The sequence below is a fragment of the Anas platyrhynchos genome, chromosome 18 (assembly GCF_047663525.1).
Source record: "Anas platyrhynchos isolate ZD024472 breed Pekin duck chromosome 18, IASCAAS_PekinDuck_T2T, whole genome shotgun sequence".
Taxonomy (NCBI): domain Eukaryota; kingdom Metazoa; phylum Chordata; class Aves; order Anseriformes; family Anatidae; genus Anas; species Anas platyrhynchos.
Genome location: NC_092604.1, coordinates 9,481,383 through 9,505,488, shown reverse-complemented (window position 1 = coordinate 9,505,488; position 24,106 = coordinate 9,481,383). Strand labels below are relative to the sequence as shown.

The 24,106-nt window shown below is 43.9% G+C and overlaps 2 protein-coding genes and 1 long non-coding RNA gene across 11 annotated transcripts in view; 1 reads left to right on the top strand and 2 right to left on the bottom strand.

The window, feature by feature from the left end:
* The window catches only part of DDX31 (DEAD-box helicase 31), a 46,415-nt gene extending 39,170 nt beyond the window's left edge, over positions 1 to 7,245 (bottom strand). For 2 of the 5 annotated variants that reach the window (XR_011804031.1, XM_072025381.1), the window contains exons 1-8: positions 7,110 to 7,245; positions 5,307 to 5,554; positions 5,047 to 5,122; positions 4,536 to 4,579; positions 4,041 to 4,111; positions 3,373 to 3,437; positions 2,904 to 2,948; positions 1,255 to 1,296 (exon numbers count right to left, since the gene is read on the bottom strand). Coding sequence is in view for 4 of the 5 variants with exons in the window: in XM_072025381.1 (XP_071881482.1) it covers positions 1,255 to 1,296; positions 2,904 to 2,948; positions 3,373 to 3,437; positions 4,041 to 4,111; positions 4,536 to 4,579; positions 5,047 to 5,122; positions 5,307 to 5,554; positions 7,110 to 7,154 (636 nt within the window). In the remaining variant the exon portion in view is untranslated. Of the gene's footprint in view, positions 1 to 1,254; positions 1,297 to 2,903; positions 2,949 to 3,372; positions 3,438 to 4,040; positions 4,112 to 4,535; positions 4,580 to 5,046; positions 5,123 to 5,306; positions 5,555 to 6,453; positions 6,499 to 7,109 lie in introns of those variants that run through there. The other 3 variants (XM_072025382.1, XM_072025383.1, XM_072025384.1) reach the window with 3 other exon arrangements.
* Positions 7,246 to 7,366: 121 nt separating this feature from the next.
* On the top strand, positions 7,367 to 20,583 carry GTF3C4 (general transcription factor IIIC subunit 4). 5 transcript variants are annotated; one of them, XR_011804029.1, is made up of 6 exons: positions 7,367 to 7,708; positions 8,542 to 10,362; positions 12,034 to 12,164; positions 13,054 to 13,142; positions 14,054 to 14,505; positions 16,618 to 20,583. XR_011804029.1 is itself a non-coding variant. In XM_027470593.3 (5 exons), exons 1-5 carry the CDS (start codon positions 7,370 to 7,372, stop codon positions 14,116 to 14,118), a joined length of 2,445 nt encoding a protein of 814 aa, XP_027326394.3. In that variant the 5' UTR covers positions 7,367 to 7,369; the 3' UTR covers positions 14,119 to 20,583. The 5 variants fall into 5 exon arrangements, 3 of the variants coding, with proteins under 3 accessions (XP_027326394.3, XP_021123632.4, XP_038044025.2); XM_027470593.3 differs by having other exon boundaries at positions 14,054 to 20,583; XR_011804030.1 differs by lacking the exons at positions 14,054 to 14,505; positions 16,618 to 20,583 and having other exon boundaries at positions 8,542 to 10,102.
* On the bottom strand, positions 9,483 to 23,975 carry LOC139999043 (uncharacterized). Its single transcript, XR_011804034.1, has 2 exons — positions 23,695 to 23,975; positions 9,483 to 10,421 (listed from the first exon to the last, which is right to left on the bottom strand). It is a non-coding gene; the product is annotated as an uncharacterized lncRNA (long non-coding RNA).
* Positions 23,976 to 24,106: the final 131 nt, after the last annotated feature.

The window sequence follows — 24,106 nt, the reverse complement described above, 5'->3', positions numbered from 1 at the left end:
CTTTGCCATTTACTTTAATGAGGCCTGACTCTTCACCGAGTCCAATATTGCCCGATATTTACAGGGGAGATAATCAAAGCACAGGACTGTCATCGCCTCACTTGACAAGAAATGCAGGACAGACGCAGAGCACAGCTTGCAAGGATTGCACAAATGCGTGACTGGTAAATAGGCTTAAGTTTGCATGGGTCACCGCTTGCCAAAAATACTCCAACAAAACAGTTTCTAACAAAAAGTGCTCCTTGGACAGGTTTGAAATAAGAAAGATGTCTTAGCAAGATCCATCCAATATAATCTCAGCAGTTGGCAGTAGAGTAATTGCATCAAGAAGAGCTCAACTAGCCTTTTTCTCCCTCAGTAATTACACAAGTTACACTCTCCAATCAGATTGTGATCCAAATAGTCTCTTTTGGGTTACTGTAACAATTGATGGTTGCTACACATTTACGGGTAACAAAGAGAAAAATTAAAGGGTGTGGAGCAATCTGGACTTCATTCTTTGATGACCACCTTCAATTGCTCAAGGTCTTGACAGACTACTATTGCTCAATATTAACAGATTGGAGTTCCAGGTCAAGAGTCGAGAAGACTCAAGTACTTTAAACCTCACCACGACACAGTAAAATTTGACATGATAATTCCAGCACTACAAAGATTTGGAAGATGCCTTATTATTTCAAAGAACAACAGAAGATGGGGTGGGAAGATGGATCAGACAAACCATTTAGACCCCTTCTAGCTCCATGCTAAGATACCCTGCCTCAGATAAAAGTAATATATTATCATGTAGTGATCTTCAAAAGCCTTTTAATTTCTCCAGCCATTCAAACGGCTAAGTGGCTCACCTAAATTCTAATCCCCATCTGAAATTCATCTGTCTAGTAACAGTTTCAGTAAAATGGTACTTGTCATCGTGAGAGTTTTCATTCATAACTCAGACTGAAATGATGGCAGCTATTTCTAAAAACTTAGCATGAAGATCACTAGACTTGTTTTTGAAAACTTATGTAATTAAGGTGCCAGAATTAATCAGCTTATTGATCATTTAATAGTTTAAAACATGCCACAGAGAAAATCACACTTAAATGTGTTTAAAGACAGACAGATTTATCTTGCAGGACCATAGATCTTGACAGATGCTGGATTTCCTTAAGCACCCAGTTGAACTCACAGGAACTGAAATTGCTTAGCATCTTACAGGAAGAGGCTCAAAGGAAAAAAAAAAAAAGAAAGAAAATTGAACTGAATTCTTACCTTGAGTAGCTTCTGTATTGTATCAAAACTCTGGATTGCAAGCTGTGGAATTCAACACAAGAAAGTGAGTTCTGAGAAAGCCTACTAACGGACAGCAATCCCCTCTTTGCCTCAAAAATCTGTAAGATGTCTGGATGTCTGCTCCACATATTGTCAGAATCCTAAATATGTCCCTAACTGTTCTTTTACAAGCTGCCTATTATTTTAGTCCCTTAAATAATCCTTCTTTTATTATATTTGGACCTGTTCAAAAACCCCTCTATTGGTTCAACTCCACAAGCCAGCTGTCAGGACAATACAGACTTCTGCAAGCCTCTTTGAATGCCCCAGGGAAAAAAATACGCTGAAACCACAAAAGATTTTGCTCCACTAGAAGAGTAAAAAGGAAAACTGCACAGTTTCTGGAAGAAAAAAAAAAAAAAAAAAAACAGAAAAAAAAACACAACGCAACCAACCAAACGAAACACTATGAAAAGGAAATGCAGCCCAGCAGTTAAAACACTATCTTCTGGCAGTCGGTGCGTGCCACATTATCCCCTCACCTGACCCACAGAGTGATCATGCCGCTGGACCTTTCTACCTCTCCGTTTCCCAGTCAGCAAACCAGAGGTGGGATATACAAAGCTTGCAAAGGTAAATGTCTGGTCAGTAGGAAACATTTAGCTGTTGGGTTTCATGTGCTGTCCAACAGACATTGCTGCTGTGGCAATGAGGAAGACTGAGAGGCAATGGTGCCACCCTGACTCATTCATGGAACACGGGTATGTGACCAGGGCTTAGTTATGGGAATAAAACTATTTTAATTGCTCTGACTACACATTACGTACTATTTGCCAAGCTCTCAAGAAAGCCTATTACCTTCAACAGAAAGAAAAGTAATACCACCTGTAATTACAAGATATCTTGATAAGCACACTCATTGGCAGCTCTTTAAACAAGCTTATGAACAGTTTCCTACGTGCTTAGTATTCACACAGCATCCTAGCAAGGCACTGAGTTTGCTGCTGTAAAAAATTTAAATAGCTTCAGAGCTTTCTCCTTTCATGGAACTGAGCTGAGATATTGTTGCACTGCAGGTTGCATGAAATACTGTGCCCCAAACTAGATACCTGCAATCAGTTCTCTACATTGAAGTTATTATCATTTGACATGCACAAAAAAGGTTGATACCCTCCTCTGAAATTGCTTTTGCAATTGCAAATAACATAAATCAAATAGAAGAGTTCTGTGGAGAAACCAACTCTTGGTAGCCTCATCTTCAGCATTCACTTCTGGATTTGAAAAAAGGGCTTTATAAGCAAAGTGTTTGTATAAACCTCCACGCTTGCAAAGCTGATTTCATTGGTTTTCCTTACTCCTGCTGTATGAAGTAGGCAAGCTTCTTCCCCCCATGCACTGACCTAGAGAGTTTCTCCAGTTCTCCCAAATTAGATCTCGCTGCATGAGGAAACCTTAAGAGAAGTCTTCTGACTTATTTTGGTATGGCAGAAAACAAAAACACCAACATGCATTCAGAGAGCAAACACTCTGCCAGGGCAAAAAGATGCTTCCTAGGACAGTCTTCAGTCCCTGGTGGATCCACATCTACTAAAAATCAGTGTTCACACAATCAGTTTCTGACAGAAACAGAAAGAAAAAGGGCCACCTACCTCTCTTGTTGGGACTAATATAAGTGCATACGGCCCATCACTCCGCTGCAAACAGAGAAGACAAGAGGACTGCTAAGAGAACAAAAAGCTAATACACAGGCCACTTCCACTTCTATTAGCTGACAAAGTGAATTCTAAAGGGTTTTACTATAAGCCTGTACATCACAGTTTGAGGCACTCCCCACCCCTTTTTTAAAAAAAAATCAACAGTCTTTTCAAGTATCAACACCGCACCACCATCTCTTTTCTGATGTAAAGGGGAATGTACAACATTTTACATATAAGAATATTTGCATGGTTCTTAAATTATCTCAAAGGTACAGGAGGATCATGTAAGTCACATTCACAAATACAGGAAGAGATTGCTTGACCTTTTTAAGGACAGACACCGATGACTACAAGATAACAGCTGGAATTTATTTTTTTATTAATCTTACTATCAAGAGCAAATATATTTAGTTGCACCTACCTTTATTTTGGTCTTCATTCCTTGTAAAGACTGTACAAGCGGAATGCCATAGGCAAGAGTTTTACCTTCATTAAAGAGAGAAAATTGGAAGAGTTTCCATCAAAAAAATAAAAAAAAATAAATGGAAATTGCAGTACTCCTGCAAATGAAAGTACCATTCACCTCGCTATTCTTAAACTGAAACCAGAGCCTGGAAATTTTTTAATTAAGTAAGAAGTTTCCAAAAAGGAAGATTGACAGACTATTCTCTGAGGGTTTACACTAAAAAGAAGAGGTGGTGGTATCCCAACTAAGATCCATCTAAAGAAATAGCTCTGTCCACCCAAGAAAATGTGACATCAAGACAGTTTACTGTAGAGCAAGCACACAAGTTTGTATGATGAGAGCGTGTGCTGCTTAGCTCCACTGGCCTCCTGGCCCTGCATCCCCAGCACGAGCCTTGGAACAGGCCCATGTGCAATGGCTGGCAGCTGCACATCAACATTCAGTCCCAGCACCGGCTTGTCACAGAAGTTTGCACAGCATCTGTCTGTGCCATGGCAGTCCCACGCCAGGGTTCTGAGCCTGTCACTCTTGTGAGCTGAACTGGGAACATGATGTTTTGGTTCTTTAATTTGGAATCCAGTTTAAAATGCTGTAGGAAGGGAAACTGGCAACTAGATACTGACCTGAACCAGTCTGAGATCTCACTAGAGCATCTTTGCCTTGCAGGAGCACAGGGATTGTTTCTTTCTGAACACTGTGTAACAAACAAACAAGTCAGGAAATACAGATGCAACACAGCACAGAAACTTAAGGTTTAAACATACATTGACTGTTTCAGAACTGTTTACCCCAATTTCCACATGTTCACCTCTGCTGTATAGCTACATTAGTAGAGATGAGTTTTAAGGGAAGTCTGCAGATACACATCAGATATGATAGATCAAAAAAAGGTGATTTTATGATTCCAGTACCAAATTAGAAGCTAGGATTCCAAAGTTTCGTCTCCAGCTATGACAATGACTCGCTATGTAACTTATGAGTTATTTCTTGTCCCAGATTTTGAAAGAAATAAACCTGATGGGAAGTGGGATAGCCTAACAAGTACTGTGGTCTTCACAATCCAATTAAGTATAATAAACAATCAATGAAGTGCAAAGTTTTTATACTGATTTACTTACTTGGTCATACTACATATCTTCAGGACAGTGGTTATTGTGGATATCTAGGGAGAGAATTAACAGGAATAAACAGGTTTCATTGTCAAGCTGTCTCATTTTTTACTTTTAGAGTACAAGATACAGCAAAAAACAGAAGACTGATATTTCTTCTCTACATTACTTGTCCACGGCAGACAGATGGAAAAGTTACGATGTCCTCAGAATCCTTCTAATAGCTTATCAGAATCATAACATTGCTGGTACATTGTGAAATACCAGGTTTATTAAAATACTGCACCCCTAAATAGCATTTTGTGGTTTTGGTATTACAGATGCATACAGTGAAAGGTGCTGAGCCTCTGTGTTTTGGGTTGGGTTAGGATACTGGCCAGCACACTGAGCTAAGAGACTGTGATACAAAGTACTGGCGAGCCTGTTCAAGGTACCATAAATAAAGGTGCACCTCTCATCCCTCTAAGAAACACCACCCCTTAAACAGCATGTTAAGGCACAGAGCCTTCCTGCCACTCACCAGGTGTGGATGGAGGTCCAACTGGCTAAAAGAATCTGTAGTGAAAATACTTTCTTGTACCTGCTGCACTGCTTTTCTGAGTTTGGGGAAACAGAACAGAACAAAGCACATGGTATGGTTACAAATTATACTTTAGTAATCTATGTAAACAGCAAGGAAACAAAAAAAATGGCAATTACTATGCCCAAGCAAGGGCTAGAATTCAAGACACTCAATTTCAAGGCATTGATTTTTTTTTCCCCTCTCCCCTTTGTGAATACCTGTGAATTTTTGGGATATCAGGGTTGTTTCTAAACAAGCTTGATGTCTTAACGAAAGGTTTACTTTTCTGGCTTTCATTTTGGTTGTCAGTCAACTGCTTCTTAGGAAGAGATTTTTGTGGCAAGCTTCCCTTTTCCCTGACGTTGGCTTCTGTAGCACATTTCTTGAAGGCATTTATCGGTGGCTTACGTTTCGAAGGTGGGTTTCCATGCGGTGACTGGAGCTTTCTTTTCAGAGCATTAGACTGCTTTGATGTTAACAAACAAACCAGATAGCAAGAATACATTAATGAATGGGAATTAAGTAAACAATACCATTATTTTGCTCATGGTGAACAGAAACATCAGCCCCAAAACAGAACCATTATTTTTAGAATCTCCTTGACTAAAGAAGTGAAGTTTGATTTTTGCAGCTAAGCAGTTCCTAGTTTAACAGATTCAACATCATGCCTGAGACCCCTGAATGCTACTAAAATTCAAATAAAAATCTAAAGGCATATATGGTGCTTATCACAAAACGATTTTGTCTAGCTTCTCTTGTATCTGAGCAAAAATGCTTCAAAATATAATAATAATGTATCTCTCAAAAGTTTTGCAAGCCTTCTTCTTATATTAAAGCCATCTCTATAGCCTTTTCTTTCTCTGGGAAGCAGATTGGCCTGTCCTTCACTCCAGCCTGTGCTTCTGCCAGCTTCAGGATTTCTAAGCTTTCCACTACTTCTTTTACCAAAACTGATTTCTTTTACTGATCTTCCAACCACCTGAAGATTTTTTTTTTTTTGCTTTCCCGATATCTCTCTGTGAACACTGAAGAAGAAAATTAATTTAGCTTCCTTTGTCCCCAAAGCTCCTTTCTATCCCCCAGCTGTTTCTCAATGAACTTGTTTTCCTTGACACATTTGCAAAACTCCTGAAACACGTGAAATCCCTGCACAATCTCACTTCACTTTTTTCCCCTCTCTTCCCCAGTCTTAGCTGGGCACTGTAATTTTCTTTGTCCCCTCATGAACCAGACTATTCTCAAGCTCTATTACTTTTTCCACTTGCTTCTTCACATTGTCGGCATTCAAGAACTTCTCGGATGTGATTCTCGGTTGCTGTAAAACGTATTAAGCTTCACTGAGTTCCAAGAACTCCATCAGCTTACCCAGCCGAGGCCCTGCACCGTAGCTGACATCGTTCACGCGTGGCTGGGCAAACTTTGCCAGGTTTGGCAGCAATCTCCCTTTGGCTATTTTCATTACCCCTCTGTGCTTTCTCCCCAGCTCCATTTACCCTGCTTGAAACAACCCAGCCTTCTCCAGGCCCTCCTGGAGCACACTTTGGGGAAGTTGGTGGGGGCACTCTCCTTAAAATAACATCCTGGCTTACCAAAACCCCCCAATTCACCCCAAACCTCCCTCCTGCCTTGCAGCTGGCGGCGGCGCTGCCCTTCCCCGCCCCACCGCTGCCGGCCGCCCGGCGCTTCAAGTCCCGCTTCCCAACTGGAAAACGCCGCTCTGAACCCATTCTCGCTCTTTTTTTCCCCAAAACTTGTGGGGAGAAGAGCACCTAAAGCGCCTCGCAGCGCTGCGGGGGTTTCTGTAACTCACAAAACCACCTCCGCCACCCCTTCATCATCATCTTCCTCACAGCACCTCACACGTGTCCGAGCGCCTCCGGGGCCAGCAGGCGACCCGGGCACAAGCGCCCCTTCCCCACCACCCCAAAACCCATCCCCGACCCCAAAACCCATCCCCGTGACGGGAAGAACCAGCCGGGACACCCCACACGCAGCGAGCTTCTCCCCGGAGCCCCACTCACCCTGCCAGAGCTCAGGTTAAGGAGCAGCGCCCCTCCCTCCGCCATGCCCCGCCGCCTCCACACAGCTCCGGGAACCACCGAGGGAACCGAAACTGCGGCCGGAGCCCCGCTGAAAGGCGAGAAGCGGAGGAAAAGAGGGGGAAACCGAGCTCCCGGTGCCCCCTCAGGCAGCGGCGGGGCAGCCTCAGCCGGCGGCCGCCGAGGGCTTCGGCGGCGGCGCAAGCGCGCAGCGGGCGGAGCGGCCGTGAGGCGGCGGTAAAATGGCGGCAGCGGCGGCCGGGGCGAGCGGGGGCAGCCCGGCGGTGGCGACAGCGGAGGAGGAGCCGCCGCTGGGCCTCGAGTCGCTGGTGGAGGAAGCGGCGGCGGCGGCGAGCGCCGGGTTTCGGCTGACGGCCGTGAGGAGGGAGCCGGCGGTGAGGCTGCAGCACGGCGTCAGCGGCTTGGAGCCGCTGGCCTGGTCGGAGGATCACCGGGTGTCGGTGAGCACGGCCCGCAGCATCGCCGTGCTGGAGCAGCTGAGCGATGTGCAGGGAGGCGGGCAGGAGATGGTGATCCACCGAACCGCCGTGCCCGCGCCCGCCGCCGCCTGTTACCTCAAGGTGAGCTGAGGGGAAGGTAACGGCCCCCGGGGGGGGGGGTGCAGGGAAGGTGTTTTGTGTGGGAAGGAAGCTCAAGGGATTCGAAAAGTTTGCTGTTTTTGCAAGAATCGCTTCAGTTCTGTTCCTCCGGTAACGATTTCAGGAGGATTTTAGGTAAAGATCGTTCTTGGGTTACTGCCGGAGATGAAGGGTTTCAGCTTTGGGTTTCTGTGGGGTGTCTTGATTTCACAGGCCTCAGCACAGACAGGAATCAGGTCTGGCTGCGTGTCTTGTTAAATTATAACTCTGTTGCCACAGATCTATTTTTTTTCCCCCCAAAGTTGAGAATATGGAGTGACTGGAGTTGGAATACCGAGCGCTTTGCAAGTTGTTAAATGTGTACCTTTACGCACACATTTGAAAACAGAAGTATCACAGAATGATAAAATAGCCCAAGTTGGAAGGGACCCACAAGGATCGTCAAGTCCAACTCCTGGCACCCCACAGGTCAACCCAAAAACTCAGACCATATGACTCAGAGCACAGTCCAAAAGCTTCTTGAACTCTGACAGGCTTGGTGCCGTGACTGCGGCCCTGGGGGAGCCTGTTCCAGGGCACAAGTATGAAAACAGATTGGTTCAGCAAAGATCCAGTAGCAGAAAGTCAAAACTATACAAATTCAGGCCACCAGTGAGGCTTAAATCTTCAAGATTGAGGTTAATTAACAATTAATTTGAACACTGTAACACAGGTTGTGATAGGGTGCTTGATTTCAAGGGAGAATTAAATCCAAGAAACTCTATTTAAAATACCATTCTGAAATGTATTTAAATGTTTTTTTTGTTATCTTTCAGGTTGGTCCAAAGAAAGAGGTAGTGGAATGTAGGGAAAAGTTCTCCAGTTCGATGGATCCCACGGTCAGTCAAACATTTATGCTAGATCGAGTGTTCAATCCTGAGGGGAAGTCGCTGCCGCCAATGCGAGGCTTCAAGTACTCCAGCTGGTCACCGCTGGGCTGTGACGCCAACGGACGATGCCTGCTGGCAGCTTTAACCATGGACAATCGATTGACCATCCACGCAAACCTCAACAGACTGCAGTGGGTACAGCTGGTGGACCTGACGGAAATCTATGGCGAGCGTTTGCACGAAGCCAATTACAAACTTTCCAAGGCTGACACTCCCAGGGGAGAGCTAGAAGACTTTGCTGAATTTCAGCGGCGGCACAGCATGCAGACCCCAGTACGCATGGAGTGGTCGGGTATCTGTACCACGCAGCAGGTCAAACACAACAACGAGTGCCGGGATGTTGGTAGCGTGCTCTTAGCAGTGCTCTTTGAAAACAGTAACATTGCGGTTTGGCAGTTTCAGCTTCCGTTTCTGGGTAAGGAATCAATTACTTCTTGCAATACCATAGAGTCTGGAATAAGTTCTCCGAGTGTCCTGTCTTGGTGGGAATATGAACATAACAACCGAAAGATGAGTGGACTTATCGTAGGGAGTGCTTTTGGGCCAGTTAAAATTCTTCCTGTCAATCTAAAAGCAGTCAAAGGCTACTTTACACTAAGACAGCCCGTAGTCTTATGGCAAGAAATGGACCAGTTACCAGTGCACAGTATCAAATGTATTCCACTTTACCATCCCTACCAGAAATGTAGCTGTAGCTTAGTGGTGGCCGCAAGAGGATCTTACGTGTTTTGGTGTCTTCTGTTGATATCCAAGGCAGGTCTGAACGTCCATAATTCCCACGTGACAGGGCTTCATTCGTTGCCAATTGTGTCTATGACTGCGGACAAACAGAACGGCACAGTGTATACGTGCTCCAGTGACGGAAAGGTAAGGCAGCTGATTCCTATATTCACAGATGTTGCTTTAAAGTTCGAGCACCAGCTGATTAAGCTCTCAGAAGTGTTTGGCTCTGTGAGGACTCACGGAATAGCTGTTAGCCCCTGTGGTGCGTACTTAGCAGTTATTACGACAGAGGGCATGACTAACGGTCTGCACCCCGTTAACAAAAACTACCAAGTTCAGTTTGTTACTCTTAAGACTTTTGAGGAGGCAGCCGCGCAGCTCCTGGAATCTTCTGTTCAGAACCTTTTCCGGCAAGTGGACTTGACAGATCTCGTACGCTGGAAAATTTTGAAGGAGAAGCATATTCCTCAATTTTTACAGGAAGCGCTGGATAAAAAGATTGAGAGCTGCGGTTCTACTTACTTCTGGCGGTTTAAGCTGTTTCTCCTGAGGATTTTGTACCAGTCAATGCAGAAAGCTCCCTCAGAGGTCATGTGGAGACCTTCACATGAGGACACAAAAATACTGGTATCTGATTCTCCCGGAATGGGCAGCACTGAAGATGATCAAGAGGAAGGAACTTCTAAACGAGCCAGCAAGCAGAGCCTATGTGACACGGGCAAAGGTATGGACATAGATGACACTGCCGATGATTCTCTTCCTCAGTCAAGTGAGATAGGAGGCCACGAGCCAATGGAAGAAAAGCTGCTTGAAGTACAGGCACAGATTGAGGCTGTAGAAATGCACTTGACACGAGAGCACATGAAACGGGTGTTGGGAGAAGTTTATCTACACACATGGATTACAGAAAACACCAGTATTCCCACCAGAGGAGTCTGTGACTTCTTAATGTCCGATGACGGATATGAGGACAGAACAGCACGAGTAAGTGCACCTCTATGCTCTGGGGATTCGGTGTTACTTCTTTCACCCCCCTCCACAGCCTAAAAGGAAAACGCAGCTTTAGGGGTGGGAAAGAGAACTGTAATCATGTAATCCTTGCTAGACAGCTTCTGTAGAGCACCCATGGTAAGTTGCCCTGCCTTGGAATTGTGGAATAGGAGGGAATGTAAAAACAGACATTGAAATCTGGATCAGGTACAAAAGGAATAAACGTGTCTTGAGTTTTTGTGAAACAAGGAAGAGGATCACAGTTCGTTCCCTTTTAAGTGGGTTTAGAACATGCACCAAGAGAGAAGAATGTTTTTGTGGCTAGATCTACTTAATTTAGCATCTCTACAAAACTAAACTTAGGTGATTCTTCCTCTAGCAAATTACACCTGAAGTTCTAACTTTCCAGAGTTGCAGTAATTATTCTTAAAGTAATTATTATGCAAAGTACTTCTTAAAGTAATTATTATGCAAAGTACTGTGACTGTTCAGGTGGTACATCTGGTCCTGTCGGTGCTCCACAAACCTTCCATGAAAATAAGTTAAAGAGATTCTGAAAGTAACTGTTTTGTGAGTTAAATATACCATGTTTATGGCCTGAACCTTCAGACACGCTTGCATTTATTGCAACGTGTAGAGTAAATGTGGCAGGAAATATGTGATCAGTGAGCCCTGCACTGGGCAATGAAGTTCTCTGAGTATAGACAGCAGACAAAGAAAGCATCAGTGGGAACACTGCCATCAGCCTCCAGGCCTTAAGACTTGATGACAAGAGTGTCTCAGATGTGCCTGTACCTCTTTGAGCAGAGAACAATTCTTTTCAGTACCTACGTCCTTAAATCACTTGAACTCTAAGTATCAACCTTTACATTGCATTCAGAAAGACAGAGGAAGCAAGCACAGTTTCTGTTGCTGATGTAACGTGGTGTTCTCTGCTGGACTTGCAAGGCAGCAGGCCACACAGCGTGGCCTTCATAATTCAGTAGGAAAGTATTCTGGGAGAACTCCTGTGTTCTTCTGGTGCCCAATTACTATGAATTGGAGGCCCAAGACATTGCTTTTCTTACCTTGTAAACAAGATTCTTCATTCTATAGTGATTAAAAGCTGCCTGCCGAACTATTTTATCCAGTTTGCTGTCACATTTTAAAGGTTCTTGGGATGTGGTTTGTATCTACTGAAATGTCAAGGATAAGTTCTATCATCTAAATGTTCTGCTATAAACATTACATATCCTCTAAGATGACTGCTGTAGACATACATCTCACTAATTTTTGAACAGGATTTTTTTTTTAGCACATCTTCTGTGATACATACAAGAACTGAAAACACTGCTGTAACCATCACTGGCATCCCCTAAGTGGTATGATATCAAATATTCTGCTTCATTTTACATTTGCAATTAGCTTAACCTAAGACTGATTGCTCTTAAGTTCTGTATCCCTGTGGTATGGGACAGATGAATCCAGGTGATCATATTTCAAGAATAAATTAATACATCCCTGTGACATCCTTACATTTATATTTCTTTATATGATTTCGGTGAAGCGGATAGGTCTTTGCATCCTGTAACGCATTCTGAAATCACAGTATCCTGAGAGACTTTTTCTACCTTTCAGTAGGCAGCTGTCTCGCTATAAACGATGCTGACTGCTGTGTATTCCCAGGTGCTGATTGGGCATATCTTAAAGAAAATGAACAAACAGACTTTTCCAGAGCACTGCAGCTTGTGTAAAGAGATCCTGCCATTCACTGATCGCAAACAGGCAGTCTGCTCCAATGGACATATTTGGCTCAGGTAATCTGCTCTTAAGAGTTTTTTTTGCCCCCTCTGCATAAATTTAACATGGTTTAAATAGCTAACTTAAAAATATTTCCTAGTGTTGGAGTAGAAAGTCATGAAGCACGTTACCATGCTGCAGTTAACTGCATTTTTTGCTGGCTCTTCCCTGAGAAGGAAGGCACTGTAGATTGGACTCTTCTCTTACTTACACTGTTTTCAAAATAAAATGCTTTTGGTCATCTATTTTTTTCACCAAGCCAGGGGAGGGAGGGAGCAGCGAAAAAGTAGAGAGTGGAAAAAAAAACAAAAAAATCAAGCACCAGTCATCCTTTTGAACAGCACATGAAAGAGTTTGTTCTAGCTACTTCAGCATTTGAAAACAAAGTAATTTAAGAGGAAATGATTGGAAACAACTACACTGAGAAGTCTGAAATATCTAGAAAAAGCAATTTTTCAACATCAATGTATTGGAATATGATGTTTGTCCCTAGAGACTTAGCCAGTCTGTAGTCTGTCACTTCAGAAAAACTTTTACCACCTAATCCTGTGTGCTGTTTTGGTTAAGTAGTCATTACTTTCACGTAATGATGCTTTGGTTCCTCCGCTGCACAGGAGCTCTCGAGCTCTTGACCTCTTCTACTGTGTGCTAAAGTTCTTTGGCCAACGATGAAACCTTTTCCATAATATTTTGGGTTTTGGCCTTTTCATTTATGTGTACACTTGGGAAGTTTCACTTAGCTGCATGAATAAACCATTAATTTTTGTTCGATGTGGCTCACAGCTGCCCCTACTCGGAAAGTAAGGTCTGCTGGGAGCAGAATCCAGCCTCCAGTCAGGACACAGGAGCAGGTCACAAAACAGTAAAACCCCAAACCTCGTGATAAAACGACTTGTCCTTTCACAGGTGCTTTCTAACCTACCAGTCCTGTCAGAGCTTGGTGTACAGGAGGTGTTTGCTTCATGACAGCATTGCACGGCATCCAACTCCAGAAGGTAAACTGCTCCTGTAAGGGCAGGATTATGTATTCTTATCAGCGTAATGACCTGAATTTGTTTCATTGATTTTCCCCTTGTAGGCAGCTATGTGAAGGTACCAGTGTCATGCATTTCGTGGTCTCTTGCTGCTGTCCATGCATTAATGGCATATGTTAATTACAAAATAGCGACTACAGAAATTAACTCGTAAATACCGTGTTTTATGACAGCTGGTAAACACGCAGCCTGTGCTGGAGAGCTACAGCTGTTAGTTTATATTCAAGTTAAAGAAATGAGTTAGCTTCCAGGTCTGCAAATGCTGAACGTATTTGACATCCAATTTCAGAGCTGTATTGCTCCAGCACAGGTTAAGAAAAAATTGGCACCTTGCTGGCTTAGGCTCCAAACCTGTGGTAGGAACATCATCCGGGCAGGCTGCGGGGGCCAGTCAGCCTTTGGGCTCTGTGTTTTCACAGTTAGAGGAAGGACAAGCTGTGCCAGAAAATGGTTTTCTTCTTAACTGCTACATTTGAAGAAATAAATCATGGAGTAGTCTAACAGTTTGTCTTAAAGTGTAGATGATGGCAGAATACTAAGAGCCACCAAGAGACGAACAATTAATAGCCGTGTTCTCTGGGAAGACATTATCTCATCTGCTGTTGCCAGAACATATGTCAGCAAAAACTGATGCAGTTCTGGGGGGAAGGGAATCCTATTGATACTTTTTCACTGCCCCTGAGGTATTCCAGTCATCACTAAGGATCAACTGCAGAACTTAAGGTTCTGTACAGAGAGGCTGATTAACTCTCAGTTAATCCTGTGTGGTGAATATACACAGACTTCGAGGTTTACTATTTAGTTTGTCCATTTCAGCACCATTTCTGTGTTCATCTCTGCCTCCAGCTCTAAACAACTTTTCTTATTTGCAGATCCTGAGTGGATCAAGAGGTTACTGCAAGGACCTTGCACGTTCTGTGATTCTCCGGTCTTCTAGAGAAGAGCTATGTAAAGACTGAAAATACTTTCACTACTACATAAGCTCCCTTCAGTCTAGAAGGATAGTGGGCACAGAAATAAACACTTTACAGAAAGGGAAGACAATGTCTGTGACCCTGTAAATAGAACATTGGAGGTTCTAGAAACTCCTTGGGTCCAGAGGCCATTCCATGCTCCAGAACCAGGAGCACACCTGGAAGATTGAGTTCATAAAGCAATTTGGAAACACACCCCGTTGAAGTATCAGCAGCTGGACACACTTCCTTTTATTGAACAGAAGCTGAAGTCTTAAGGTTGCAGCGTGAACTGTCCTTTCTGCCTGGACACTGTCTGATTTCCCAAAAGCTAGGATGGGAACAGCGGATCTGCCTCTTGAATAGTCTTGGTGGGTAGAGAAGGCTTCAGCTTGTAGTGCTTGTTTGCTTTTTAACAAGTACTGGCACTTGCTGCAGAACATTAAACTATCAAAATAATTTGTGGCTCTAATTTCTTGCAGAGTGAAGCAAATGCCAGTTACAGCCATATGAAAGAAATTGGCCATTACATTAGTTTCACTTACATGGTCTGTTCTGAAAGTAGGAGGACTGGCTTTTTCCTGGGCGGACGAGAGGCGGTCTGCACGTGCAGGATCAGTGGAGGGGGATATTGGGAACACTGGGAAAAACTGGCAGTCAGCTGTTGAAGAGAGCAGGTGGCTTGTACTGTGAGCACCTGTTGAAACGCCTCATCACGAGAAGGTAGGGAAAGAGTGGAAGATGACGACCGCTCCGGACGCCCTTCAACCAGCAAGACCAATGAAAATGTGTCACGAGTGAAAAATTTACTGAACTGTGATCACAGGATGAGTATCAGAATGATTGCCGATGACTTGAGCATTCCTCACACCCAAGTTTCTGAGACGGTGAAAGAAAACTTAGCCATGAGGAAAGTGTGCGCCAAGTTTGTGCCGCGAGTGTTGTCAGAGAAGCAAAAGGCCAGCCGGAAAGCCATCTGCCAGGATCTTCATCATGTGAATGAGGAGCCCGACTTTTTGGATAATGTAGTGACCGGTGATGAGATGTGAGTGTTTGAATACGACCCGGAGAGTAAGCAGCAGAGCACAGCATGGCACACCCCTGCTTCCCCATGCCCCAAGAAAGCACGAATGAGCAAATCCAAGCAAAAGTCCATGCTCATTTGCTTTTTTGATTGACATGGAGTCATCCACAAAGAGTTTGTACCACCCGGACAAACAGTTAATGCAGTTTTTTACGTGGAAGTCCTCACAAGACTGCAAAAACGCATTGCTCGTGTCCGCCCACCCATCATCAACAATTGGCGGCTGCACCATGACAATGCACCGAGCCACACAGCGTTCCGTGTAGCGGAGAATCTTGCCCAGCACAAGGTGGCAACGCTGCCTCAGCCCCCCTCCAGCCCCGGCTTGGCCCCGCCAGATTTTTTTCTATTCCCGAGAATAAAATCGACGCTCAAGGGGAAGTATCACTCATCAGTAGAGGCGCTTCAAGAGGCCGTGACAAGGGAGCTAAACAGCATTCAGGTCCAGGCGTTCCTGGAGGTGTACGAAAAATGGAAAACTCGTTGGCAGCAGTGTGTAGATGCGGAAGGGTGCTACTTTGAAAAATTCTAATCGTTTGTTCTATTCTCATAAATAAACTTTTTTTTATATGAGTCCTACTACTTTCAGAACAGACCATGTAAAGTCCAGACGACTTAACTGCCTTTCAACTATTGTAACAGTATTGCAGTCAGAAGGGTCAAATTGGCTGCCTGTGTCAAATACAGATCAGTAAGAATAATTTTTAATGTAATAATTATTAAACTATTAGCAATTCGATTAAACATTAATATATATATATATAACTTCCAATGCTCACGTCTGTTGCCCCACTTTCTTTTTCCAAACTAAGCTCTAACCACTTCCTAGCTTTTGCCAGTACACCTTCTGTTTCACTTAACCCTCTACCACCAAGAATCGTTTCCAGTGCAACTCGGTACCACAACCATTACCCATTTACTGTACTTGCAATTGAACTGAGTCTCCCTGATATGTTGCTTTACAGAAATGGGACACACAATTAATCAGTCCCAGTGGGCAGTTTCTCGTTTCATAACAATGCAGTAAAAGCAAACCAAAACAAAAACCCCAACATGGCTAACATGTTAGGGGCAAAGTTTCCACAGCTGGTCTTGGAGCCTGGTAAAGCTTCTCTCGTATAACCCTGGCTTTTTCTCAAGAGATTCATAAATATGCCAATGATGTAGCATGGCTGAGCCCAGAAATTTATTCTGCTTTCTAACTGTCCTGTCAGAAAAAGATTCTTTCTGTCTTTGGCATCTAGTTCATATGGGGAGCAGGAGAATCCTTTTCAACTTCCTATGCAGTGTTAGAGGAATAATACCTCTAAAATATGTATGGTTATATGGTACAGTTGTCTTGTTAACTTAAAAAACATGTTGTCAAATAATACAAAATTCATGTATTTACATTCCTCAGAATACGAATTTGGACACTCCAATGTGCTGCCCTGTTTGTGATTCATGACACTTCTGACTGTGTGTGACGTCCTCAGTAGCTATTTGAGGAAAAATCAAGGAATTGTCCCGACAGTATCAGTCTCCAGCAACGCATGTGTGGATTGGTGCCTATGTTTCCTTGATTTGATGACTATGCATATTTTCTCAGTGTTCCTTAACCTTTAGCAGGAGCAATTTTTTTTTTCAGCTAACATTAGAACACGTCAGCTGTCCTTACTACCCAGTGTTTCATGCATTAAGCATGATAGTGCTTTACTCAGAATAATATTAATATGGTAGACTAGAGCAGCATAAGCACATTCATCTGTAAAATAATCAGTCTTGTTTGTAAATAACCTTGGAAGTGATACCATAACTGTATTAAAGAAATGTTTAGTTTTTTATTGCCATGCACTGAAAATTGTGTGTCCGGGTGGAAAGAAAATGTGGATTGTGATAGTATCTAGTAAAACAAAGTCAGAGTAACCTTGGTACCTAATTTGTGCGCAGTCTGAGGCAGGCAATGTACCTGAGACAGCATTTCTGTTCTCCTTCCCAGTGTTAATGAGGCTTGGGGGAAACAAAACATCTATTTTTCAGCACGAGCTGAACAGAAGGGTTAATTTGTGGTGGTAGGGGAACCATTCTGAGTAGAAGCTCCAAGACCTCATCCAGACAGTCCTGACCAGTTCTCTCAGTGAGTAAATGTTCCAGTTTAGAGATTCATCTGATTCTGGAGGTAAGAGAACTTTCCAGAGCCATGTATAAAAGTTATTTATTTATTTTTTTAAAGTCAAATATAATTTTTTTGATACTGGTTTAGAGACCATAACAACATCTTGGTCTGCTGAAACATCTAGCTGACCAAAAGGCTCAATGCACTTATCACTAGATGACATCCTGGTGCTCACTTCTAGCAGTTCTCTTGAGTTTCCCTAGAGATGTAATGCTTTAGCCACGTAGAAGCTAGTACACCTAGCACTAATATTTCAGCATTAATGTTTATTTCCCTTGTCTTTCAAGGCAGTAGATACTCAGTATACCATTGCCCGTTTATTTAACCTGATTTATGACTGCTGGGAGAATGGAATTTTAAAGCCAGTGATGTCGGCTTTGTCTGCATGCCAGTGGAGATCCTTTAGCACAAAGCTTTCACTTCTCACCCTGACCCATTCACAACAGGTAAAGAGGTATTGTGATTTATTTATTTTTAGAACAATCATTGGTCCCTAAGAGTATTTTTAACCAGTGTAGACTTGAATAGAGCAGCACACCTCAGAACAGGAACATTCAGCTTCTGATGTTGGGCTTACCGGACTTTTCTGCCCAGCTACCAGCTGAGACTTCCTTGGAGAAACCTTGAATTTGTCTTGGACTCCTGCCTTCAGTTCTGGGGTTTAGTGGGGTTTAGACCCATTCCTCTTAGTGTTCAGTAGCAGCCTGCAGAGCTACAGCAGCACCCTGCTGCGTTACCCCTCATGCTTTCCCTAACCAAAACCTTTGCTTTCATGCTGTGTATGGGGAAAGCAAGTGGATGAGGGTGGTACGAGCACCTGCTGCCAGGTCCTTGCACTATTTTGCCCTGAACAGAGCTGCCTTCCCAACTAGTACACAGTTGAGCTGTCCCATGTTATGGCCCAGTCTGGTCTGAGACACAAAGCGAAGTATTTGAAGAATAAGCCCCACAAAACCAATTTACTCACTAGGTCTTTGCCCTAAGCTTTGCAAGATAAATGAGTGAATAGTTAAAAGCTCTCAGTTGCCCGACCATTTAGTAGCAAACTCAAGAGTTTCTTGTACTGACAACAAGCCTGTCACTCTTCCCCTAGTATGAAGAAATCCAAACTGTTCAACAGATCAGCAGGACAGCTCTGGGCTGGTTTTGGATAGCTTTTTTGTGCCTTGGTGCTACAAATGCCATTGTCTGAACTAAGGTGAAAGTTTGAGGTCATTATGACAGTGTCCTGAGTGTCCATACTGTCTATTTCTAGAGAGGAAATACTGTGGTTGCTAGTAGATACACACAGGCAAATAAATATTTCCCTGATTTTCTTAAGTTTACTAGGTTTGATTATGCAGCATAACACCATTTATTCTAGCCTCATTGAGGAATTCTCAACATGAAAGAGCTGAACGCAAATGTTTATAGTCCTAGTTAAGGGTTAATAAACCCTACTTGTGCTGTTAAACCCTAAACTAACATTAATAGGAGACCTGTTTTTACAAGTTTTTCTCAAATATGAAGCCTTGTTGCTTACCCAGGCTGTGAAACAGCGGGCGGCTGTGCAGGCACAATTACTGGAGCCTCAGTTGCCACCTCTGGGTATGGCATCAGAAGAGAGAACAAGGAGAAGAACCCATCCCACTCCTCAGAGCCCTCACCACAGAGCAGGCTGGGGGTAATCACTTCAGCTGTTGCTCAATTTGACATCTTTGGGTGCAAAACACACAAGGTCAGTATAGTAGCAATATAGGAAACTTCAAAATCTGGTGCCACAGAGCACTAGCTTGTCTTATTTTTGCAGCCATCCTCAGAGCATTGGTGGTCATGGCAAAAGTCAGATTTACAGTGAGTACCAAAATTAACCAGAAGAAAAAGCTTAGGGGATCTCAGCTAATAAAGGTGAAATGCTCAAAGTAGTTATCAGTGCTATCTGTTCTCATCCCCCTTTTTGCGTTCCCTTTTGGAGCTTTCTCTATCAGGCCTGTAAACACACAAACTACACTTGCATTTTAGACATACACTGATGAGGGCAGGGGTTTATCCTTTAACCAGAGCTGGTACCATCTTCTGTGTGGAGATGCCTGCTAGTTTACTGCTCCACTGGTAAAGCTGCTTCCTCCCTCCGTGTGGGTAAACAAGGACAGCTTGAGCTTCAAGTACACCTAGATTCCTGCCCTACCTACTGAAGTTGGAGGAATCATGACAAGACAGAATTTTGCCTTCTCTTGGAAGTCTCAGTCCAGGATGGTTTTTCAGTTTGTAGAGGCCGGTGTGTATGTACAGCAATGTCTACAGAGCTTTTGTTTTCACAAGGAGGGCCTTGTGCACATACTGTCACTTAAATTAGTCTGTGCGATACTCCGCTCTAACTCATACAAGGTATGCATTAATACTTCACACTGGAGGTGTTCCCAGACCCTTGGTGTCAGCTGGAACATTTTATTCCACCGCTAAATTTTATTAGTGCTGATTCAGTTTTTAGCTCTCTTAATTTGCAAGACCTAGAACTCCTGCTGGTCTGTCATCTGCGTGCATGATCTGGGTAGTGACCTCAGGAGTGTCACAGCTGCCTCCGCACGACCAGCCAGGACTGCTTTCATTGTCGCAACGCAGCAGGTACCCAGGGCACTTATTAGCATTAACTACACTACAGTTCAGAGCAGAAAGTGGAGTAATTCCCTGTGCTGTCTTAGGCTGCAGCCGAATCAATCCAAATGTGAATATCTGAGTTGGAGCATCTTCATCACAGGAGGACTCACGCACTGCTGAGAGCCTACAGCAGGAGTTACAGGGCCATGCCAGCTCCGCAGCATTCTTATTTAATGCTAAAATTAGGAAGCCAGTCCTGAAAAGGGAAGAGTCAAGAGCCATTCAAATGGAACTGTTCAGAGAAAAGTTTGATTTAATTGCTCTGCTAATCTAATTGATCTCTTCGTGCTACTTCAATTCAATTCTGGGGTGCGAGTGTTGTAGCTGGCAGACCGTGTGGTCACCAGGCTGAATGAAAAGCAAAGCTGAGTTTTAATCTTTACTTCCTGAATTCTTCCTTTGAGACTTAGTTCATGGAGGGTCTGACAAAGCTGCTGTGAATATTGATGCTGTGTATATGGCACATTTTGTACATGTGAAGCAAACCTGGATGAATGTTTCGTATACTGCGACAGTAGCATTGTAATCCTGCTCCTTTTTTATTCTAAATAAATAAAGTTTGGTTTTGTAACACCTCTATTTTAAGGGACTGAATTCCTGGGAGGGACATGCAGAGTCAAGAGCTGAGACTGGTAAGAAAGAACAGGACTCAGTCCTTCATGCTTAAAATTAATAATAGAAATTTCACTTCCAGAAGGACTACACAGAGCAGCAAAGTAGACCCCATGCCTTGTGAAAGTCAGACTCCTCAGCAACGGTATCTCAAAGACTTCAAGCAGGAGCTGTGGGAAAGGCCCCCACAGGGCCGGGTGCTGTTTGTTTCAAGAAAGTTGCACGCTGCAGGCAGACAGCTCCTCGGAGACCATGGTAGCCCTGGGCCTCATTTGTAGAATAGAAGCATAAATGATTTTTAGCCTAAGCTGACCAAAGCCAGATTAAAAATTAGCTCTTGATTTTAATCTTTCCAGATATGAGAAGAGTTTAGAAAGTTTTAGCTGTTCTGTAGATTTAATAAAGTGCTTTTCTAGATAAGTGAGATGAATGTGCCTCATTTCATTAATTCTGAGGAGTTATTTGCAATGGAAACTGCTTGGTTAAAGCAAGTAATGAGTACTGGGCACTGTCTGTAAGTATCCAAGTAGCTGGGGCAGAGGAATAAGCACTAGTTACCTGTGAGGCTATGCATGGAGGAAGGGCGAAGCAGGAGGTCTGTAACCACGCTTTCGAGCCCGTTTTCATAGACCTGGGCAGCGACTTCCCAGTTGCAGCACTGGCAGGTTTGACTCCTAGGTGCCAAACTGGCTTACTCCATCCTTATCTCACAGGGCAAGCAGCACTGCCAGCTGTCACCGATGCTGCAGGAGACCTCCCCACTGCAGCACAGCTCTTAGTGGAGCTGACAATCACCTTTCCTTTTCTTCCATAGAATCAAATGGTTCTTGTTGCAGAAAGAGGGAAGTAACCCAGGAAAGCCTGCTCGTGGAGAGGCACAGATGCTTTTCTGTGCGAATTAAGAACGAGGCAAAGTCACCTTTAAGGTTCTGATTTGGATGTGGGCAGTTAGAGGGTCATAACCACAGTTTGCACCTCTGAGAAGCAGACCCTGAGGCAGAGGAACCTGCCAAGCTCACCTTTGGCCTAAAACAAACCTTCAGGAACCGTGAGAACACCTCCCTGTCCCTTCCCTCCCTGCAGTCACAGCTCCTACAACACCTCATGAGAGAGGACTGTAAAACCAGTTCCACTTAAGGCTTCTGTGCTGGCATCATCACCCAAGATGCATCTAAGCCTTAAGAGGAAAGGTGAGAAACCAGAAGGAGGCAGGGGAAAGGTCTCAAGAGCTCCAGGGCTGCCCTGCAGAGATGGTGCTGGAGGACTGGGATTCCTGCCTGGGGGCGTTCCAGCATCCTTCCACCACAGCACACGAAGGATCCATTGTCTGGAGCAGGTGGACGTGAAAGTTTGTGGAAGAGCTGAAGGCGTTCATCTTGGTGCTGAACTGCGTAATTAACAGCGTAACATATTGCGTGTAGCACAACCTCCAAACAGCCCTCTCGGCAAAGTGTCTTCGAAAAACAGTGATAAAAGATGCCCATTTCAGCACTGGGCACGCTGTACAATCAGTAACGTCTACTCCCCGCTGCGTTCTCACCACCTCCTCTTTACCTTGTTTTTCTCATTGCTTAACATTTGTTTTGCCAGAATAAGATGCTAATAAAATCAAGCATAGTTACCAAATTGGTTTTTAAGTGTTGCGTTCCAATTATAAAAGCCTAATTCCTCCTCCCATCCGCTGAACCTTTTTGGTATTAACAGGCTTTACTATGCAAAGTGATGCAGGGGCTGTTTCGTTTACAGTAATTAAATGAATGTCAATTGTTTTAGTTGTTTCTGAGGGAGAGTTCTACATGAGTATTAGCATGTTCTGCTAACCCTTACGTTCTGCACTTCAGGCCTGCTGCAAACCCTTGGGGGTTGACCATTGACCTGAGACTCCGTACCCAGACATGCCAAGCGCATCTCAATGAGACGAGCTCTTTTTCTCAGTTTCTATGGAACCAGCAGAGCGGAACTAATATAGCATCCGCATATAGATGAAAGAATGAAGAGGAAAAAGGGCTTTACAGCTAAATTAATTAAGCAGATGTACCTGTCTAATTAAAGATGCACTGTCCCTTTTGTACCCTAGCTGCAGTACAAACAGTATTTAAATACACTCTCTATCCATTTCATCTATCAAAATATTTAGTTGGAACATTCAGATGAAGGTGATATTAGCAAGATGAGCTTCCCATGTATTATTAATAGAAGGGCTCCCAATTATGCGTGAATGCTACAGCAAATCTTTATAGCAATAGCATAAAAAACAGCTGCCCGAGTAGGTTACCAAACAGCGCATTTGTAACAGGTAAAACCCTTACAAATGCCCTGGCCCAGCTTTACACCAGGGTGTGTGCTTGGGCCCTGCACAGAGGGAGCAGCCACGGCCTCAGCCTGGCGTTTCCGAGTACAAGAGGCCCAGAGGATTCGACTTGTGCTGGCAGTGCCAGGGGAGCTGGTTTTCCTAGGTTTTAAAGATATTTGTTCTGAGATTTTTAAGGCTATCCTCAAGTCTGGAAAGTCCAATTCCCATTCATCGAACCTCCCCAAGGTTTTGAAAACCCTGACCTTAAACTCTCATTATCCAACCCCAAAATAAAACTACATCCCCTGAGCCACCTAGATAACTAGGGCCTTCCCTCCTGAATTCACTCTACAGGTACAAGGAAGGATTTGGGCATGTACATCCTTACAGTACTCCGTGTAGACCTAGACACACACGATAAAAGATAGGAACAGAAAAGTTGTACAAAACCAAAAGGCTCCTGGAGGCCTGTACTGTCCAAAAGGAGGAGGTACGTGATTTCCACGTGTTTCCCACATCTTCCCAGATAAGAAGGCTTCAAGAATAAAGTTGTGGCACCTCCCCATCTACAGGTCAAAGGGAATTCATTCACACTTACATACAGAAAGAAGAAATAAAGGAAGACATAACAGAGGCATCAAACTCAGCACTGCTACAAGTCACAACAAACAACACCCCTCCCTGAGGAAGCGTTAAAGACACACATTTCCCTAGCTAGTCTAAGCAAGCTAACAGTGCAGTACTTTTCATCAAGGATTTTCCATTTGAGAAAGACTTACCTGCATATTTAGGGCAACCAGTTCCAGCCAGAGCAAAAGAACGTGAGCACCAACTTCCCCAGCCACAGCTCAGCTACACCAGCCACGGCTGCAGTCAGCAGGAAATAAGAGGGGGGGGGGTGCGTGGCTGCTGCAGAAAAGCCTCCAGCACAGGCTAAGAGCCTCCCTCCACCAGGAAAACAGAATTTAGTAACCTATCTGCTCCTGCAGCTCATTATGGCCTTAATTGGGCTCTGAAAGTGATGAACCTGCACCTAGTTTCCTATAGCTCTAGATATTATTTTCAGGTGTTCTGTATCTTTCTGCCTGGTGGGCGAACTGCAGAACAGGGTGGTGGGGAAGGCTGGTGCACCCACAGCGTGACTGTCCTGCTGTTCTGTCAGAACTTTTCAAGCAAGTTGAGTTAAGAAGG

Coding starts and splice junctions, on each gene's coding strand:
- GTF3C4 (XM_027470593.3), top strand. CDS start 7,370: ATGGCGGCAGCGGCGGCCGGGGCGAGCGGGGGCAGCCCGGCGGTGGCG. Junction 7,709..8,541: donor CCGCCGCCTGTTACCTCAAG/GTGAGCTGAGGG, acceptor GTTATCTTTCAG/GTTGGTCCAAAGAAAGAGGT. Junction 13,143..14,053: donor ACGGCATCCAACTCCAGAAG/GTAAACTGCTCC, acceptor TCTTATTTGCAG/ATCCTGAGTGGATCAAGAGG.